At 47.6% G+C, this 21,601-nt stretch overlaps 1 protein-coding gene across 2 annotated transcripts in view; it reads left to right on the forward strand.

Moving 5' to 3' along the window:
- Positions 1 to 355: 355 nt before the first annotated feature.
- LDLRAD3 (low density lipoprotein receptor class A domain containing 3) overlaps positions 356 to 21,601 on the forward strand; it is a 212,734-nt gene continuing 191,488 nt past the window's right edge. For both annotated transcript variants that reach the window (XM_045825744.1, XM_045825746.1), the window contains exon 1: positions 356 to 464. In XM_045825744.1, coding sequence (XP_045681700.1) covers positions 419 to 464 — 46 coding nt within the window. In that variant the 5' untranslated portion in view covers positions 356 to 418. The remainder of the gene's footprint in view (positions 465 to 21,601) is intronic.

Raw genomic sequence — 21,601 nt, forward strand, 5'->3', positions numbered from 1 at the left:
GAACTCTATTTGGGGTCCGGGGAGGGGTGAGCGCCGCATCCTCAGAGGATGGAGGAACAGAGGGAAAAGGAAAGGGGAGAAAGAGAAGGCAGAAAACAGAGCCTGGGCTGTTAGATTCTCGCAACCAGAAAAAGCGGCGGCGAGAGGCCGAAAGGGTCGGACCCTCCTCTGGCCCCTCGGCGGCCTCCCAGAGTCGGGACAACCGGGACAACCGCGCTAGCAGGCGGAGCACTGCGCGCTGCTAGGTCGCTTGCAAAACTTGGAGGAGCGGGGCAGGGCCAGACCGCCGGGCCGGAGCGGGCGGGGCGGAGGGTGGAGGGACAGCTGGGGGGCGGGGCCGGCGCGGCGAGGGGGCGGGGTCAGCGCTAAGGCCGCGGGGGCAGCGACGGCGCCGGGTTGCGGGAGCGGCGGCCGTGCCATGTGGCTGCTGGGGCCGCTGTGCCTGCTGCTGAGCAGCGCGGCTGGTGAGTCGGGGGGCGTCCAGCGAACTTCCTGCGGGGCGCTGGGCGCAGCGGCCGGGCTGTGATAGCGCCCCCTCCCCGCGCCTGGGCTGCGTCTCCCGGCGCTGGTGTGCAGGGAGGGCGGACCCCGGCGCCGGGCTGGCCGGGACCCCGGCGAGGGGCCGCGGCGGGGTGCGCGCGGTCCTATTGTGTGGGCGTGCGCGCCGGCTTCAGCTGTGTAGTGTGTGTGCGCGGGCGGGGCTTTGTGTGCAGCCCGGCTCTGGGGAGCCCGGCGACTGCCCCGATTGGGCGTAGCTCGAGTGAGTCTGTGTGTTGTGTGTGTTGGGGAAAAGAGGAGAGGAAAGGAGAGAACTCTTCCCTAATCCCATCTTCCCATTCGCCCGGGTACTCGGAGCTGGCCAGCCGCCCCCACTCCCCCGGGGGTTCTTCCCTGGTCTCTTTCGTGCGCCTTCGGGCCTCAGTTTCCCACCTTGGATCGCGGGGCCGGCCATATCGCCGCTCCCTTCCACTCCTCCCTGGACTGTGTTTGGCTTGGGCAAAGAGATGAAGCAAGGGTGGGCCTGGGAATTAATAATCTTTCCTACTGGTTCTGGGATCAGATCATTTATTTGTCATCTGACCATCCCCATTCGCCCTTCAATGGACTCCCTGATTGGCGAGGTGCCCTGGGAGAGGACCCGGGCTTCATCTGGAGGACCTTTGAATCTGGCATCACTGTAGTGAGTGCATCCTGAGGTCCAGAAGAGTAGCAAACCTCTTTTCCTTCCAGACAGCGTGCCTGTTCCCAGGAACTTTTCTGCTGATGTGGGCACGCTCCGAATTGCAGCCCGTGAGCCCTGCCTCCTCTGTCCCTGCCTGCCAGCCACAGCTGTCAGCTGCCCCTCCTCGCCTCCGCTCGCCTTTGGCCCCCTGATGTTTATTTCTGGGCAGTCGATGCCCAGAAAGTGGGTGACAGGGCCCAGTGAACTTTCTTCAGCAGCAGCTTGCTTGCCTGACATTTGTGGCACCCACATAATGTAATTTATGCCTGATTTTCCAAAATGCTTCTAGCTACTTGCTGTGGAGGTATCTTTGGTGGGGTGTTTGTAGGGGAAGTTGAGGCTCATTTCATTCTGACCCCCGCGCCTCCTAGCAGGAGTGTGCTGAGAGAAATCTCCCTTCTTCCTTGAAGCCCAGGTCCTGGCCACTGGGCAGCCTTTTCCAAGCCCCTCCCCACTCCTCAGAGCCTCCCTTTAGATATCTGTGAAATTGTTGTGGCTTCCAGAGAGGGTGGAATGCTGGTGGCCGCTATGGATTTTTAACCAGGTCTGGGTCAGAGTGCCCTGGTTGTCTTGAACTATTGGGCCATTCCAGGGAGGGAGTTCCAAGGGGGCGTTTGGCAGCCACTTGTTGATGTGAATGATTATTCGGAAGCAGAACAGGCACACTTCCAGGGCATCTCGGACATGAAGATCCACCTAGATTGACGCTCTCAATTTGCATAGCCGTGGTGTGTCCCAGGATAACACCCAAGTAGGACAGCCTGGAAGCCCGCTTGTGTGTGTGTGTGTGTGTGTGTGTGTGTGTGTGTTTTCAGAGAGCTGCTCGTGGCTCAGTGGAAACTATTTTTTGCATCTCCCAGTTGGTCCTGGTTGCTTTGGTTGAGTCCCCATCTCTGTAAAAATAGCCATAAAGTTAATTTTGTCCTTCTCTTGTTCAGTGCTGGTTACTTAACACATATGCACATATAAAACAGGGCTAACATAAATAAAATAGTCAGAGTGGGGTGGGGTCACAGAACTGCCTAACTGTCCCAGGTGGTGTTTTTCTGTTATCCATGGTCATCGAGCCTGTGTGGCTTTGAGTCACCTCTACAGCTGCTGGTTTATAAACCTCCAGGCAGGTTGGGGTGTGTGCGTATTTCCTGTTGCAAGAAGCATCTCCTCCTAGCATAGATTCCCTCCTTGACCTAACATGAAGTGTTACCAGAAACAGGGCTGGCCATTTTTTCCTGATGCCGGCCTGGGCTGCCAGCCTATAGAGGAGCCCATGCGGTTCAGTTCAGGGTCCATCGCAGGACCAGAGACCCTGCCATTGTATCCCATATCCTACATTTTCATCTTCTGGGAAGTTGATGAAACGAGAGGTTGTCTAAGCCAGTACGTCAGGTTTGTGTGTCCCTTTGATAATCTCTGAAGAAACCTGGGGTCAAAGTTGAGCCTGAGTCAGAGTTCCCGATCTTTGTGGGGCTTCAAGGCCACAACAAGCATTCCAAGAGCAGTCTGGCAGCCTTTGTTGTTCAGGAACCATCTCAGACACCTTCATGGGTTTTTTTTTCCTTCCTTTGTTTTTATTGCTTGTGTTAGGGAAGTGAAGCATTGATTTTTGGCTGTTATTATTTTTTAATGTATCCTGTGAGAAAGACTCTGCCCATACAATGTCCAGTCTCTTCATGCAGTGGACTGTGTGGGTTAAGTGCCCTGAAGGCAGACATGTGTGATGGTGGTCAGTCTTCTTACCTCCTCCCGGGCTGACCTTTGATTGGATTCCGTGACATTCTCTTCCTGTCCGTGGAAAGGCTCAGGGTTCCCCCATGTGTACTCCCAGGAGTATGGCTATTGACCTTTTTTTCCTGGAAAGGTCTGCTTAATGGTGTCAGCAGGTGGATTTTATTAGTAATTCTTACTAGCCGAGTAGCTTGGTGCGGCACAGCCCAGGTAGATGAGACTGTGCGCCGAAGTACAAATAAACACACCTTGTTGCTTTTCATCTTCAAAGAGCTGAGCAGAAGCCTCCCTCCTGGGGTGTGGGGTGTTTTTTCCTGACAGCCCACTTAGGCCATTTACTTTGGGATTGGTGGGGGAAGGACGGGGATGTGAGTAGGAGAGGGCAGGAAGGTAATTTCTGGGCCTGCAAGCCTGGTTCAGACGCTTTCTGGCCAAAGTCTCCAGAGTTACTTGAAAGTGGGCTTGTATCATCACCTGCGTAAAACAGTTGAGAGGATTTTGGGATTAGGAAAGTTACTAATCAAATAATCTCATATTATAGATGTGGTCTTGACCACCTTGCGTGTTTGCCTGTTGAGGGGAGGACAGGGAACCTGGTGTTTGTGGAAGGAGCATCTGTGCGTGAGCTTCTTTGCTTGCCGCCTTAAACACGTATCTTGCTGAATTTTTCCAATGCTGTGGTATGGCAGGAAGTTATTTTATGATTCGTGAGACAGCATCTATACCCAGAACGCGGGAGGAAGGACCGGAGTTTGGATTCCAACTCAAGTTTCTCTTGGCTCTCAACCTGGGTGTTCCCACTGTTTCCAGGCACGGCGCTTCCATACCTTCCCTCCCGCTGCTTCTGTGAATTAGCAGCCCGTGAGGTTGCTTCCAGAGATGCCTCCTTCTCAAATCTGTTCACGTTGTGGTCACTGCTCTGAATTTAGCAGTCACCGTTTTCGGTAAACACATAAAATAAATCTCAATCCTTAAGGGATCTCATTTCCAAATAGCACTGATCTTCTCTTGCTGTGTGCGTGGCGGGGAAGCACACTTGGCGGGAAGATACCCCAGGCCGCCACTGTGAGATTTCTTGGCCCGAGCTGTAGGGGGGTTCGCTGTTGTTCATTAGGCTGTGTCTTTATATTTTCCTCTTTTCTTACATGTTACTGCATCTCACAGTTGACAAAAGATAACTGCATGCCATGGGTGCAACTTGGAGTGATGGAACTGTTTGTAGCTGGGAGATAGACCCAGGGACGAATCTGTTTTTGGTTGTGGAGTTTTCCTGGTTTGTTCTCTCTCTCTCGACTATTTTGGAAAGGCCTGGGCCACCCTAACTTGTGCAGCTTTTTTGCCAGTGACACCCTGGGGGGATTTTTAAGATGGCTGCTCCAGCATGCGGGCGTACGTATGTGCGTGCGTGCGTGCGTGCATGCGTGCGCGCGCATGCAAGTTCCCTTCTGCTCATTTTAATTGTCGTAGAAGAATTTCCTGTCTTGGATCCTGAGGAATGCCCTTAAAAATGTTTGCTGGGAGGGCATGTGGGTCCTTAACAGATGTTGCATTTGCTTGTTACATCATTTGCCTGATGTGTAGCAATGCTCATTAGGGTAAGTGGACTTCCGTGGCAGGGTAGCCGCTCAGTCCAAGGGATGGCAAATACTGCAGGCATCTAGAGATGCTTGCGTGGATGGGGTGAGTCTAGCGCCGCAGGGTTCTTCTCAGTGTCGGTGCTGTTGACATTTTGGGCTGCCTAGTTCTTTGTTGGGGGAGGGGCTAGGTGTCCTGCCATTGTAGGCTATGTAGCAGCATCATTGGTTCTAGATGCCAGTACCACTCCCCCAAACCCTGCCACCAGCAGTTGTGACAGCCATGCATGTCATTACCAAATGCCCTCTGGGGGGCAAAGTCACCCCATTGAGAACTCCAGTTGAGAACCTCTGGCCTAGTTGAGCAAGCCTGCTTGCCATACCTCTTGAACATTATTACTGCTCATCCTAAAAATGGGTTCTGGATGCAGCAGGTCATTCTCCTCCCCGGGGCCTCTTTTAGTCATCAGGTTCCCCGAAAATTCCATGTGAAGACCCATTCTTAGCGAGAAATGTATCAGCATTGACCTTTTCCCTCCCACTTCCCCTCGTGTCATAGTGCAAACTTCTGGGGTTTTAGATTGTAGATTTCTTTGGTTTTCTTGGAAAAGACCTGCTGAGAAAGCAGGTAAAGGACAGGTGGCACCTGACACCAAGAGCCACCTGGTTCCCTGTTTGTTGAACTTGGGAGGTTCACCGGCCCTGGGAAGGAAGGGAGAAGCTGCCTCAAAGTTTGCCTTGGGAGTCGTGTGTTGAAATCTTAGCCCTGGAAGTCCCTCTTCCTCCACTCTACAGAGCCCTTATTGTTCTTTTCAGTTCCCCTTACCCTCCCACAATTCCGTTTCCCTTCCCATCAAAGGGCTTTACAACTTGAGTCAGTTCTGCAGGTGGTGGGGAAAATCATCTGTACTAGCAGTAAGTGGGTTTTGGAGAAATTTTCATCTCAGACTTCATCTCTGGTCTCATAAAAGCTATGCTCTGTATCGCTGTATAACACTTGGATTCTTTAGGACAAGTCTTCCAGCCGTTGTTTCCTTTGTTCAGTGTCCAGCCTTCCTTGAGTTTTTTACTTTCTCCTCTTCAGACTAGCAGTGTCCTTTGTCTGCTGCTGTCCTCTTTTGTGCAGGAATCTGCAGGAAGAAAGGAGGCACCAAGGAGAGGGGTGCTGGGCTTGCAGGGGAGACGTGCCCATTGATCAGGCACCTGTGTCTCCAGGGAGGAGCTCTGGCTTCCCAAGCATGCAGATAATTCTTACCCTTTTTGTCTTTGGGTCACTAGAAATTCTTCTGAAAGCTTTGTTTGGCTGTTCGTTAGTGTGGTACCAACTCTGGCACTGTGCTGTGCTCTCAGGATGGAAAGCTGTGTGAAACCTGTTCTTTCCTCTTGAATCAAGTGATCCAGTGATGGAGATGGGGTTGTTTCTCCTCTTTTTATGATCTGGGAAGAGCAGAGGCACTGTTCCCCAAATGGTATTAAAAAAAAAAGGCATTCCTAAGTGTGAGCTATGCTGATGGATTTATGGCATTGGTGGGGACAGAGCTGTGTGGACATCATGGGCTTGGGGAAACACGGATGCCCTGTCCTTCGGCATGTTTAATGGATGGGCCATTTATTTATTTATTTATTTATTTTGCAGAGGGGAAGGGAGGGAGAAAGACGGAGAGACACATCAATGTGTCGTTGCCTCTTGTGTATCCTTGGCTGGGGATCTGGCCTGCAACCCAGGCGTGTGCCCTGACTGGGAATCAAACTGACGACCCTTCGATTCGCAGGCTGGTACTCAATCCACTGAGCCACACTAGCCAGGGCTGGATGGGTCATTCTTGAACAGGTTTTAGAAATGATGACATATGTCCTAGCTTGTTTCTTTAGCTTTCCAGGTAAAATGCTGGGGTATGTATGTTGCTGTTTAAGACTCTAGTAGCTACTCTTTGTCGGCTCCTAAGATTTGAACAAGACATTTCTTCTGTGGCTTGTGGCTTTCTTCTACTTTTACTTAGGTCAGTCCATCTATCAGCTACTTATCTGTCCATCCATCTACCCACCCACTTCCCCCACCCATTTATCTATCTCTTCTCTTTTAGTCTCAAATCCTACTAGGTTGTAAACTGCTTGAAGGCTGAGATCACATTTCTTACTTCTTTTGTATCATCTAAAAGCACAGTAATGGCTACCACTCATTGAAAATTTACTCTCTCTGGCAGGGTGCCAAGACTGTACACGTACTGTTTTGTTATAATCTTAAACTAAAAACATTCCCCCAAAATCCAATACATGCTCATTATAAAAATCTCAAACAAAATAGAAGTAATTACAACTAAGGATTAAAACCTTCCTTCATCCTCCATTTATATTTCTTTCCCCTTTTCTGAATGAAGTTTAACTGTCTAGATAGAATGTATCAGTTTAGCCCTAATATGGATTATACACCCATTCACACATGCATGTGCATACACACATGCATGGTTTAATGAGCTCATATTTGTTTATATTTGTAGTTGCTTTTATTAACTTAACAGTATTTTGTTAGTTCTGCTTTGAGCTATGCGAATTGGCCACATCTGTCTTCCTTTTGATTTAGACACTTCGATTATTCCAAAGCTTTTGGCATTTTCACTCACCTTCACCTGCATCGCTCAGTTCGCAAATGGCACTCCCCTTACTATCTCTATTTTGGAAACAAAGTGCAATATAGTTTCAGCTCTTTGTGAGTGCCTTCCATAAGTCCTTCAAAGTGTTTGGTTTTGGCTGTGCAGAAAATACAGAGTTGCAGGCATTCTTCCAGTAACAGATACTTGCTTCACTGTTAATCGGGTTTATGCTCTGTTTCCTTGCTGTCTTGTGCACACAGTAACTTTTCATTTCAAAGCCAGATTTTAGCGTAATCTTCTAAAGGACATTCTAAGTAGGTAAATTCAACCTCTGCAGTGCCAACATGCCTAGAACTGGATGGAAGTGAACACAGTCACCACTGCCCATGACTGAGAAATCACAGCTTCCGCCCACCCTGCGCTATCATAAGATGCTTTTGGTTGTTGAGCATAGCTTGAATTCTGAGGTGTTGCGATTCCAAAGGTATGTGTCTTCTTGGTTGTCTTTCCTTTAGTTCTTGTGTAGCTTCCCATTGTTTTAAAAACATCTTCTGGGATATGTGTACACTTCAATTTATTTAGTGCTTCCACTGCTGATAAATCTTTTTTTTTTAATTTTTTAAAGATTTTATTTATTTTTTTTAGAGAGGGAAGGGGGAGAGAGAGAAACATCAATGTGCGGTTGCTGGGGGCTGTAGCCTGCAACCCAGGCATGTGCCCTGACTGGGAATCGAACCTGTGACACTTTGGTTCGCAGCCCGCACTCAATCCACTGAGCTACACCGGCCAGGGCAACTGCTGATAAATCTTATTTCTTTTCCACAGGGGTTTATTCAGGGAGGTAGTATGCTCTGCCATTTTATATATGAGGAAACTAGATGGTTAAATGATTTTTTTTCAAGCCCTGGGCCCATAAGAGGTGGTTTGGGAATTGGCAGGTAGATCTGCACAGCTTCAACCTGTGCTCCTAACCACTGGCTCGACTGCTTTGGCTTAGAACAGACAGTCAAGTCCGTGTTTACTGGGAGAAGTGCACTTGTGCAGCTTGTGCCCAGCAGGGGTATCCAACCCATGACCCATGGGCTGCATGCATCCCAGGATGGCTATGAATGCGGCCCAACACAAAATTGTAAATTTACTTTAAACATTATGAGATTTTTGTGTGATTACATGTCACAATGTGTTTAATGTGTGGCTCAAGACAACTCTTCTTCCAGTGTGGCCCAGAGATGCCAAAAGGTTGGACAGCCTTGTAAGAGAATTCCATTGGTGGATAGTGATGTCAGTGTTGACTTCTTGCTTATCCTGTTGGATGGGATGATCTGTCAGAGAGCTGTTGGAGCCGGGGGGCGGGGCATCCTAAATTGATTTTATTCAAGTGGGGTCTGTGGCAGATTGAAACATGTTCTGTCATTCCCACCGTGGAGAACTTGTCAGTATAGGCATTTAAATTGACCTTTGCAGAGTCTTGATTTATTAAAAGAAACAACAACAATGATAAACAAATTATTCCAGCACCTTGAGCCTTGCCTTTGAATATACTAATGATGGAGAATGTTTCTTCCCATCTTTCATGGTAATATTTGGTTGGAATACCAACCAAAAGCAGTTTCATTTTGGTGAGTTTCTCTCAAACGACGCTGGCTGCCAAATAGAAGGGCCCACTGTTTAAATAGTCTGGGAGCAGAATTTTAAGACAAAAATAATAATGCTGATCATAGTACCTTATATAAAAAGAGAAATGTAAGGTTTTTCTTACTTTCTGATCCGGAGCTTAAGCGCGTATGATTCACGTATGAGAGAACTTTCTCTGAACTTACCGTGGAAGGTGACATGTTACCGTACTACTCCAGAAAGCAGCTACAAGTAATTTGCTCCACCTCGTTAACGCGGACCAGGGGCCTCTTGCGAGCGGTACGCCGTGCCTTGTGAGAAAGGACTGCTACAGGTCTGTAAAGCGTTAAAACGGCGGCCGCGCAGAATGAGCCTCAGGCTTCCAAACTCTCACTCTGTGCTCCCCGCGAGCTGGCCTCTCCTTGAATGAGTCACTGTGATACTGGAAGACTGTACGTTGGGTGAGTGCGCTGGGCCCGTATCCAACTGTCATTTTTGACAGGCAGCGCAGAGTGAAGCCGAAGGTTGTCCCTGGCTGGGAGAGAGGCCGCAGGAGGGAGGGCAGCCATTTAGCTTGGTCTGGAACTGGCCCTCAGCAAGTGGAGGGTGCGGGAGTTATGAATAACTCGATTTAGAAGACCTGCAGGCGCAAGGTGCCAAGTGTTCCCCCTGGGGCGTTTGTGTGTCTGTTGGCGCAGAGGAACGAGAGCATACAGGGTGTTTAATTTTACTGCGTTAAAAATCCCGTTTTGCTATCATAAGGCCCAGTGAGGCTGGCTTTGGGGGTATCAGAAGTGTGTCATCTTTGATGGCATCACTGGAACATTTTCCTCCAGCGTGAGCCTGGAACCAGCGCAGTATTCTTGAGGAGTCATTAGGCTAATTGGACATGGCTGAAAAATGAGCCCTCGTCATACTGGCAGCTCCATGCGTTGGAAAAAAAAAACAAAACCCCTCTCCGTTGGTTTGGAAAGTTCTAAATTTAACTTGTTTTCTTTAAATTATAAAAATAAAAGGGGGGAGTTTGGGGACGATAGAAAAGGGATTGAGCAACGTAAGGTGTGGTGTCACAGAAACATTTCATCAGGAGACATTGGAAGCCGCGAACAGTGGTCACTGCTAAGAGAAACCAGAACAGAACTGAATAAGGGGTTTCAAGCACAGACTCTGTAAACACATCAGCCTGAGTTCGGTTAGAAAGTCCGAGAGCAGCAAGGGAGCCCCGCTGCCGGGGGCCCGGAGGAACAGGGCTGAAGTTGGTGTGAACTGCTGTCGAAGAGCTACAGGTGGGGAGGGTGACTTGCATCCGGAGTACCCGGTATTAATGGAAGGCAGAACCCACCTTGCAGTGCTGTGGAGAGCCTGGAAACATTGGCAGGGCCCACGAAGGTCAGCGGTGATGCGGAAGGGTGTGACCCAGTGTGCCAGAGGTTTGTGTTGCCCAAGTAGATGGTAGTGACCATCCAAGAAAAGCCAACAGGTGTCAAAAATATACCGTATTTTGCCATGTATAATGCGTACTTTTTTGCTCAAAGTTTTGAGGGAAAAATAAGGATGCACATTATATGTGGGTAGTACCTGAAATACCTTGTATCTGTTCTTGTGTTTTGTAATCATTTGCTACATAAAATTTGTGACCTAGCCCTGGCTGGCGTAGCTCAGTGGATTCAGTGCAGGCTGCGAACCAAAGTGTCGCAGGTTCGATTCCCAGTCAGGCCACATGCCTGGGTTGCAGGCCACGGCTCCCAGCAACCGCACATTGATGTTTTTCTTCCTCTCTCTCTCTCTCTCTCTCTCTCTCTCCCCCCCTCCCCCTCTCTCCCTCTCCCTCCCCACACACACACCCTTCCGTCTCTAAAAATAAATAAATAAAATCTTAAAAAAATGTGTTACCTGTTCAAAAGTAAATGCTAAAATTACTTTGTAATACAGAAAACAAGTACCTAAATATAAATAAATAAATAATTGAATTAAAGAATTAAAACAAAAGGTTTTTATCCTGAAAGTTGGGGACAAAAATGTCGGTGTGCGTTATGCACAGGAGGACATTATGGATGGCAAAATACGGGAATAAGGATGTTCAGTTTTAGAGTCATAAACATGCCAGAGGAAATGGAGATGCCCAGAGACTGGGATGTATCTTCAGGGGCAAGACTTCTGTCCAGCACTGAGGGGGCAACATGGGTACTTTTGGAAGTACCCACAATACGTTTCTTGGCAACAATCCTCAAGAGAAGAAAGAACTCTTCCTTTCTTGTAATTAAAGCTCCGTGAGGCAGGATGGGATCTGTCACCTGCCTTGATATCTGTCTTATTTGCTGTTTTATTCCAGCACCTGAGTCAGTGCTTGGCACAGGGCCAGGCACCCAGTAAGTTTCCTGCCAGTTACCAGAAGGAAGGGAGCTGGTCCCTGGAGAGGTGTGCCTGTGACTGGAGGAGAGAAGGACTTGAGGGAGGGGCTGAAATTTACCTGGCCAAGTCACCTTTGCCCTTGGGTGGCACATCATATTTCCTCTAGGTTTCAGAGCAGTCTCATTCATCTCCCAAGACCAGAGATACCTTTGGCTTTAAAAGGCAGAGAGAAAGAGGCCTTCGAGAGGGAAATGGATTATAGCAATTTAGAGTCAGATGATACGTTAAGACTAGCATGTGGCATATATAAAAGGTTTCTGACAGGTTAATGGAAACTGCTATGCATCTTAATTCCATTTGAAGGGAGTTTACATAGTTTACTTAATGAGTAGGAGAAGTTACCAAGAGGAAAAAGTGAAAACAGTTCTGTTTTATAAAGTATGGATGTCAGAAACATTAAATAGAGGAAGCTTAAGATTATCTTTTGGTCTAATTTAAAAGGAAATAAAAATTTTCTGCTGAAGTCACACAAATGATTCAAGGAAGGAAGTGCATTAATAAATACGATCTTAGAGGGAAATGGAAGGTGATCTAACTACATCACGTACAGACTGCCTAAATGTGGAACTGTCACTCTTATTGAAAAAAAAAATCACCCATTATTCACTATAGGAAAAGCAGTAAAAAACGAAGAGATATAAATAAACGGAAGAGTTAGGGTAATAAAATCCATTCTGGAAGAGCTACTTTCAAGGTATCAGATAAGTAATTTCATGGCCTTAAGCATTAAGATAGATAAACAGGATTACTGCAGATGGCAAAAGGTTCATTAAACAACGAGTATCCGATAATCCCACATAAAAAGACATGAAGAATTAGGAACATAATTACAGGGTGTTGAAGTTTCTTTAAGTATAAAATTAGCTAGGGCTTGCCAGATTTTGGAAGGTTGAACTGTTTAGAGCATACATAATTTTAATGTTTCAAAGGAAAAGTCAGTGGGAATAGGGAAAAGCCAGATCTGAACCCAGCTGGTGGCTTGGTGATAAGTGTCTGCGTTTGGGAGTGGCGGGTGGTGGCACTGACTGGTTCCTTGGGACAGCCCCGCGGCCCCTCCTCCTTGAACCTGCTCTCTGGGTGTGTGGGAAAGCTTGCTCTTGGAAGCTTTGAGGGTAACATGCTTCCTGGTAATGTGATGAGAAGGTTGATTAAGCTCTGAGTTGGGCTTAGTGAGTGTGACAGCAGCGTGTGGCCAGGGGATTGTCGGTGGTGGGAATTGGCAGGAGCACTTTAGGTCTGCCGCATGCATAGGAAAGAAGGGTTGCAGAGGTTATGGGGGAGAAAAGTATGTTTTTGCATATGCAGAAATTGCTATTATTTAAATTCCTAGAAGAGACATGTTTTTGCCCTGGCTGGTGTGGCTCAGTAGATTGAGCACCAGTCTGCAAACTGAATGGTTACTGGTTCGATTCCCAGTCAGGGCACATGCCTGGGTGGTGGGCCAGGTCTCCAGTTGGGGGCACACGAGAGGCAACCACACATTGATGTTTCTCTCCCTCTCTTTCTCCCTCCTTTGCCCTCTATCTAAAAAAGGAAAAAAAAAGAGACATGTTTTCTCCTTAAAGATTATAGTATAGAGATTGTGTAGTCCGTAGTCAAAGTGTGGTCTCCAGGCCAACAGCATCAGCACCATGTGAATTGGAAGCTACATTATAACAAGATCTTCAGGTAATCTGTGTACATGTTGCAGATTGTAACTGAGAGCCTTCCAGTGTGTCAGCCTGGGTTCAAATGTCGCTCGCTGCCTTTGTCTTGTTCTGGTTTCTTAAAGTTTTTTCAGCGCACCGTGTCTTCATCTGTAAATAGGGGTAATAATGGTCCTCAGCATGTATGAATATTTTAAATGAGATATAGTGCATATAAACCACTTAGCCTGTAATTGCTCACAAAATGTTAGTTATTTATTTTAATAATTATTTAGGTTTGTTATAAAATTTGGGCAGATAATTAGAAAATCATAACTTACAGTCTTACAACCCAAAGACTGTTAACACATTGGTTTATTTTCTTGGATTTTATATGGTTTTGATCATACTTGGAATATAGTTTTATACCCTGCCCTCTTCACTTGTGAGTACAGCATAAGCCTTTTTCTTTGTTAAGGTAACCTGGGAGAACAAATGGTGTAACGCCGCAGGACGGCCGGGTGTGTTCTTCAGTGTCGGCTGTGAAAACCGAGTCAGTGGCACGCTCTCTCGCAGCTCGTTCTTCTCCCCGTGCACAGGGGATGGTGCTGCGTCTCCTGTCTGGTTTTCCCTGGTGGTTGTGAAGATCCAGTGAGAACTGTGTACGTGAAAACAGCTAGTAACAGGCAAAATCTTGTTCACATCTATGTTACTGTACGTGGGTGGTCTTAATATGCAGGAGAAGCTGAGAAACACAACTACCCAGTGACTCAAAAATTCCTCTTCTAGGACTTTATTCTAATCAAGTAGCTGGGGATGTGTGCAGACACTCGGCCAGGAGCACGTGGAGGCAGCTAACAAGACAGTCGCTGGAAAGGGTGGCTCGTCACACCAGTCTGCTAGAACCCTGTATAGATCTGTGCCATACATCTGTGCTCTTCAATAAGACATTCATTAGCCACATGCGGCTACTTAAATTAGTTAAGATTAAGTAAAATAAAAAATTCAGTTCTTCATTCGCACCAGGCATGCTTCACATGCTCAGTACATCCCTGTGGGTAGTGGCCGCCGTATTGCCCAGCTCAGATGTGTGTGACACTTTCATCTTCTCAGAAAGTCTTTCTGGGTAGTACCGCTAGCACTGCTCTGGAACAGTAACTCTTACATGGAAGGGGAATCCTTATGAAACAGAATGATTCAGGGGTGTGTGTGAGTGAGTGAGAGAGGGCGTGGGGGGAGAGAGAGATTGCTCCTTGCCCCCTGGGGCACAGCATAGCATGTCTTTGTTTTTTTAAATTCAGCCAACTCTAGCCCCCCTGGCCCCTCACTTAAAAAGCTAGAGATTTGGTGCAAGTCAGTTGTTGACTTTCCCCTTCCCCTGGGTTCTCTCAGGACCCCTGGGTGCCGGACCACACTGGTGTTACAATTGCTTTTTGTTCCAAAGCCCATTGCCTTCTCGTCTGCCAGACACGTCAGTCCACTTCTTCCCATAAGTTAACTCCCCACCCACATTTTACAGCAGTTGTTTATAAGGGTTGGGGGAGACGAAGCCCCCATTCAGACCGGTGGGGATAGTGTTACCTCAGGGGTGGTGGGGGGAGACAGTAACCAGTGAAACTGTGGTCCCCATGGACATGCGTGCTCTGCTTTTGTCCAGTTTGCAGGCTGTAGTGGACACTGTAAAAGGGCTCTGCTCTGGTGGGGCCCTCCATCTCCACCCCCTTCAACAGTGTGAGGCCTCAGGGCACCCAGGCCTCCGTGGGAACGATCTCCCTGCCTTGCTGGTGGAGTGAACTGACACAGCCCATGCCCCGACTTCTTGGAAGATGTTATTGCCACCCAAGTGCTCTTTCTTGTTAGATTTGTAGCACCTGATTCTGGACAGCTCAGCTGAGAAAGGGGGGCATGTCTTCCAGCTCATTCCTTTCCCCACAGCTCAGTGTGGCCTTTGTGTATAGAGTGTGCACGCTTGTTTGCTGTCTGGTCTTGCTATTGACCTAGGCTGTGCCTGTGTTTGTACAGTTTCTCCAAAAAAGCTTCCTATTCGCCCTTCCCCACCCTGCTCGTGTGTCCAGAAAGCTGGCTTCCCATAGGTACCTGCCAACCACAAAATCAACCTCACCTCTTCTTTTTTTTTACCCTATGTATGTGTAGATTGCAAAATGATTATCATAGTAAGTTTAGTTAACATCCATCAATCACCTCACATAGTTACAAGTTTTTTTTCTTGCTATGGGAACTTTTCAGATCTACTGTCTTAGCAACTTCCAGTGTACAATACAGTATTGTTAACTGTAGTCAGCCTGCTGCGTGCATTACATCCTAAGACTGACTTATCTTATAACTGGAGATTTGTACCTTCTGACACCATCACCCATTTCTCTGCCCCGCGCTGGCACCACTGGTCTGTTCTCTGTCTCGAAGAGTGTGGGTTTTTTAGATTCCACATACAAGTGAGTTCATACGGTGTTTGTCCTTCTCTGTCTGACCTATTTCACATAACACAGTGCCATCAGGGTCCATCCGTGTTGTCACAAATGTCAGGGTTTCCTTCCTTTTTGTGGCTGAATAATATTCTATAATATCCCCTCTTAGTGGCTACCTCTACCTTGAATTTGTTCGTGTTGGACTTAAGACATGGTATTCTAATTTGTTTATGCTGATTCCCAATCTTAAGTGGTTATTAGATGACTAAAAGAGTAACTTGGGTGTTTTACATATGTACTTTTTAATTACGTGAAATTCTGGAATTTATCAAACATCATAAAAGAATCAAGAGTAATATAACAAATACTAGTGTAACTATCATATGAATCTATCATATTTTTAACATTTACCATTTTAGTTTAGATTTTTTTCAAGAAAAATATGTTATAGATGCTCTGAAAAACTTTCCCAGCTTGTTACTTTTTCTCTTTCTCCCAGAGGTCCCTACTCTTCCCGAGCTGGTGTATAACCTTTCTGTCCATGTTTGAATTTTTTACCTCGTTGGCATGCATCTATATCCAGTATATCGTACTTTAATGTGTATAGAAATGCTATCATACTGTGTATACTTTTGCAACTTACATTTTTATTAAAATTTTTTTAAATTGATTATAGAGAGAAGAATGAGGGGGGAGAGAGAGAGAAAGAAAGAAATATAGAAGAAGAAAATTACTGATTTGTTGTTCCACTTATTTATGCGCTCCTTGGTTGATTCTTCTATGTGCCCTGACGGGATCAAATTGGCATATCAGTGTAACAGGGTGCAGCCAAGGGGAACTCCAAATAGGGATTTGTAATGGGGTCCAGAACTCAGTGTCCAGGAAATATTAGAGAAAAATATATATGTATAGGATGTCCTCACCCCCACAAGTCTGAGCTGGGGGATGGGATGCATGGAGCAGGGGTATTGAGAGTTGTTTTGAATAGCAAGTTTTGCAGATAACCTCTACAATGGTCGTTTAACATCTATAACCTCTAACTGGTTGCATAGATAAGTTAAATAGCTGTGGTCATGCTTTGAGTAGGAGAATGGGAGTGACTTCCACCCAGGATATAACTGGGAGGCAACTCCCCCTGGTTACAGAGGCTGAGTAAGAGCTTGGAGATGATTGGCTCCACACCACAGGGCCACACCTGCCCAGGCTTACTATGGCAGCCCAGTAAAGCTGGAAAAATATGGGAATGCTGGCAGCTGTGGCCAATTGTGGGAGGAGTCAGAAATGGTGCGGCAGAAGAAGGTTGGTGCTGGGATTTAAACCCAGGCTCGGCAGCCATGCGGGGTCTTTTTGGGACCATTCGGTTTGGGCAGAGAAGGACCACGGACTTCTGTTTCTTTTTCTGAGATATGGTGCCCCTGGACTGGGCAGAGGGGTAAGGAAGGACTGTGTGCATTTGTGGGTATTCTAAAGGACTTTGGGATCTCAGTGAAGACATTGTCATTACTCTTAAGTTTGTATAACTCTTTAAATAAATAATCCCTTTCCTTTTCACCAATCTCTGGCATTGAGAGACGTCTTTCCCAGGCGATGGGCAGGGCGAACCTAGTAGGGAGTGGGGGATCCCCAGAGCACAAGGGCGAGTCCATTCGGTGATAGTATATCATTCACCTCCTCCCACTGGGTCTGCTCTGTAACATCAGGACGATGCTCTGACCAACTGAGCTACCCAGCCAGTGCCTGCAACTTAACTTTTTCTTATAATCTTGAGGCCCCTCCATGTTGGCACATATAGATGTATCTTCTTATAACTGCTGTAGGGTATTCCACTGTATGAATGTACAGTTAGTTCATCTCTTAACAAGACGTTTAGGTTATTTCCATGACTAGGCATACTGCAGTGGAAATCCTTGTACACAAGAACAGGGCTTTGCAATATTCTTGAAGAATGGCAGATCAAAAGATTTGCACATTTTCAACCTGACTGGATATTGCCAACTTACCCTCTGAAAAGGGTACCCTCCTACCCATGGGTAGTCCCATTAGTGGTTTATTAGAGTGCCTGTTTCCCCACATTTCTTGTGGTATTTGGAATTAAGAGCTCTTACTTTCCGAAGGGGCACACGGTGGTCACTTGCGGTGGTTTTGCTGTCCTTTCCCCTGAGTACCGGGGAGGGGAATGTGGTGGGCGTGGCCAGGCCTCCCCTCCTCTCTCTGCCCCCCCCCCACCGCGCCCCCGCCATGTTCCCCAGTTGAATATAGATGGAGAACCCTGAGGACACTGGCGCAGGTGGCTGATGTGGCAGGAATTTCCAGGTCCTTCACTGCGGGCCTTAGAGCTGGGGGATGAGGTCGACTTCTGCTGAAAAGTGGAGCGAGCATTTGCTTTTCACGTGGATTCTGGGTGCTCCTGGGGTTCAGCATCTGCAGGGCAGTTCTGTGTTCCTTCTCCTGGGGGCTCAGTTACTCAGAGGGCTGCTGAGACCACGGAACTAAGGGTGTCTGTATAAGAAAACCAGCAGAGCAGCGGGCAGCCACTTCCTGGATCCTCCTTCTGGTGGGGGCGTGGGCGGTGCTGGCTGAGAAGGCGGCGGCAGCAGCTCTAGAGTCAAGGGGCCTGGCTCACATCCTGACTGTGTGACCTTAGGCCACTTGCAGAGCTTCTCTGTGACTCAGTGAGTTCTTCACTTGTCAAAGGGAGGTAAGGATAATGCCAGCCTCATCACATTCTTGGGGGGAGTGGGCGAGGTCATGCGTGCAAGGAACTTGGCCCAGCGCCTGTCACTTTGTCAACAGTTGTGGCATGCGTACCAATCCACACTCTGAGATGGGCTTTGAGGACTGGGAGTGCCGTTTATGTCAGAAGCGCCAGGGCCCGGCCCAGCCCAGCCCAGCCCAGCCCAGCCCAGCCCAGGCCAGGCTCTGCAGTGGGTGTGCCGTGAACGTTGGAAAAGGACCTGAGTTCCTGCCCATGGTTTGTGCTTCGGTGTGTGCAGGACTATGGGCAGTGGTCGGACTTTTGAGTTTTGTTCTAAGATCGATGGCTTATTTTTAATGAGGGATGACTGTGATCCTACTTGTGCTCTTTAAACAGAGATGAGAGCTGTTGGTCCACCCGGACACTTTCAGTCCTAAAGTTTCTCGTCACCAAGCATGAACTTGAAGTCAGGTACCTCTTCTGACTCACTTTTGCAGTGATTTTAAGAAATTGATTCTTCCCATTTTTCCCTCTTCCTGAGAGGTTTTTCTCCCGTTCTTGGTCTTTCTTACAGCTCCCCATCTTTGGCAGCTCTGAAATACCCAAGTATTTGGATGTTGCATTTGAGCTTGTCTCTGAGTTCCAGAGCGTGCACATACTCCTTCATGACCTTGGACTCACTGAAGGGTCAGTGCTAAGTTAGAGTTTGGAAACAGGGTCCCGAGAATTCCGGATACATTACAGTTCTGCTGCAAGGTCAGATGGCTCATCTCAGTCTGTTTTGCCTCTAGAGCAGCCATTTTCAACCTTTTAAAAAATTGTGCATGGCACACATAAGCTAATTACTAAAATTCTGTGGCACTTCAAAAATGTATCATATTTTTGCCAACCTGACAAAAAAAAATAGGTGTAATTTTGATTCATTCACACCAAACGACTATGGTTCTGTTGGCTGTCATCATCTTTTTTATTTGGCAATCTCAGGGAAAGGAGGTCAGTGCCCCTGACTAAATGGTCGGGTATTGCATGTTTTAGAAGTTCTCGTGGCACACCGTTTGAGAATCACTGCTGTGGAGAGTAATTTTTTTCCATCCTAACTTTTGTACAGAAGTGGGATACACACCCTGTAGGGCCATCATGCAGACTAAGTGACTGATAATTTTCCACCAAGTTGTTTCTGCTCTGGCTTCAAGGGAGCGGACAGCTTGTGTTTGGGAAGTCCGTAAGTGTGCAGGGTCCTGGGAGCATCTCCTTTTAAACGAGCTCCTAGGAAGAACAGAAGAGCCTCAAAGATATTGAAATGGAAGTGTCCTTTCTCTAAGTACCTTTAGAGGCAGACACACTGACTGTTTTTGTTCCCTTTTCTGTTTAAATAATTCATTTATTTGAGCGATGGAGAATGAGAGCAGAATGGAAAGAACTTGAAATCTCTCCGGACTCGAGTTATTTTTGTACATAGGGTGCCCTAAAAAGGCCATTTAATGGATTTACAGAGAAGAGGGATGGAGAACAAAGCAGGAGGTAAAAGGTAGGCTTTGTAAAATAAATAAATAACGATGCCACCTGGGGAAGGTAATTTGAGCAGGGATAGGGAAATAATGTGGTGAAGGCTAAACCAAAAGAAAGCATCATCAAAACAAAAGAGAAGTGTGAAGTACAAAGTTGTAAGTGTTACTGGGGAACAAAGCCCATGACATCGGAACTGAGGGTGAGGAAGCGCCAGGCCCTAAGGACAGTGGATTTAAATCCCACAGGATTCGCATTTTACCCACTGTCCACTTGCATTGCCTGAGATTTGGGAATGAGCATATTTGTGTGCTTGTGTTTGTCTATATACGTGTAGGTGTACACAGCCCTGTGTATACGTGTGTCTGTGTACATGTATCAGCTTTGCCAGCTGTGGTCCTAGGAAGACATTCAACACTGTCCATAGGAGGTCTTTATACTGTATCTGCTTATCACCTATTTTAGAATAATCTATGGAGGATGATGTCGCTGGCTCTTTAGAACACTTATTTATTGTTCACTTACTTATGAGGCATTGTGGCAGGCACCGTTGGATGTACAGTCTCCCTTGGACTTGAAGTAATCAAACGTGTAGCAGGAGAGGGGAACCGTGCAGGTAGGTCTGAGTGAGGCCTTGTGCAGTGATGTGGAAAGCAGAGTTGCAGAGTGGCACGGACCAAACGCTGCCGAGATCAGAGGAAGGCCATACTCTGTCAGGCCACGATGGGTCAGCAGGGGCATGAAGGGGGGCGCTGACGTGAGCTCGGAGGAGAGGGTGCAGTTGGGCTGGAATTCCATGCCTGCATGGCTGAGTCCCAGAGGTGGGAGAGGATGCCTGTACTTGGGGAAGACTGCAGTTATGCCGGAGTCTCAAGGAGCAGTGGGGGATAAGGCTCGAGAGAGGGCACAGTCTGCTGGAACACTCCCCCTGCTACGGAGTGTCCAGTTGTTGGCCCTCACCGTGCCCCAGAAACTGTGGGAAGTGATTTAACACAGAATTGTGTGGAATCCTCTCAAGACTCCTGTGAAATAGGCACTGTCGCCATCACTTCAGCCAGTAGGAGACTGACGGAAGGCTACCTGATGGGACACGGGTGAGAGCTGGGTGGTGGACTTTGGGCCCTCTGGCTCCATGGCCCCTGCTTTGGAGGGTGGGGTGGTGATGAGGACCACGAATGCCAGTGAGAACTTGGCCTCATGGGGTTGGCATTGGGGAGCCTTTGCCTTGATCAAAGCTGTTTTTAGAGAGGCTGGGTTGGCCCTTTGGAGGCGCTCTCATGTCTGAGTGTAACCAGGGCCTGTCCTGGGCGGTTCATGGGGGACTGGAGGGAGGGGCCTGGATTTGGAGACCTCTGTGAGCATTTCCCCTTGAATGGTAGAGCAGAGGCTGGGTCTGTAGATTAGAGTTAAGCAGTTGAACTGGGGAGGAAGTGGAGGCAGCCACGTACTGCTTATTCACATAGCCAGTGATTCCCAGATGTGGGTTTTATGGACCCATAAAATCATGAAAAATACATAAACCCAAAAGGTTGGGCTTCTGATGTGGGGTCACCTACTTTGCTTTGATCAAATGAGAACAATGAAAAAAGTCACTGTTTACTATATCACCACCATTTTCTAAAAGAAATCATGTTTTAATATAAAAATATGGAATGGCTCATCCTCAGAACAAAGGATGGCTTTTTAAATCAAGTTAAGTTTAGTTCTAAGAAGAGTTCTTAGTGGTGGTTTCTTCAGATTCTCATTTTGCCGCTGACCAACAGTGGACCATGGTGTTCTTGCAGTGTGCATCTGGGAACCACTGGGGAGGGGCCGGCATGGCCCCAGGTGCGAGAAGGGAGCCTTGGGGCAGAGTTTTGGGGCAGTACGAGGACGTAGGTGCCTGGTGTTCAGGGATACGGGTATTTAGGATTTGGGGAAGGGTTTCCCAGGGCGGGGAGTCCCCACTACGTGCAGGGGGCCTGGGGAGGGCTCTTGTGAACGTAGGAGCAGGTAGGCGGGAAGTGCCAGAGAGAGGAGCCAGAGCAGAGAAACGGAGGGGGCAGACCTACCGTTTATGCTGCAGCTGCCCGAAGTGCGTTATGAGGGGTCTCCCACTTAGCCCTCATGAAAAGTCTTTGGGGTCAGAGGCACGGCTACTCCCATTTTATAGACGGGGACACACTGAAGCTGCAGGTGTTGGATGTATCAAAGTCACCTCGCAACTGAGCG

Source organism: Phyllostomus hastatus, unplaced genomic scaffold (assembly GCF_019186645.2).
Source record: "Phyllostomus hastatus isolate PE091 unplaced genomic scaffold, TTU_PhHast_1.1 phas_scaffold_585, whole genome shotgun sequence".
NCBI lineage: Eukaryota > Metazoa > Chordata > Mammalia > Chiroptera > Phyllostomidae > Phyllostomus > Phyllostomus hastatus.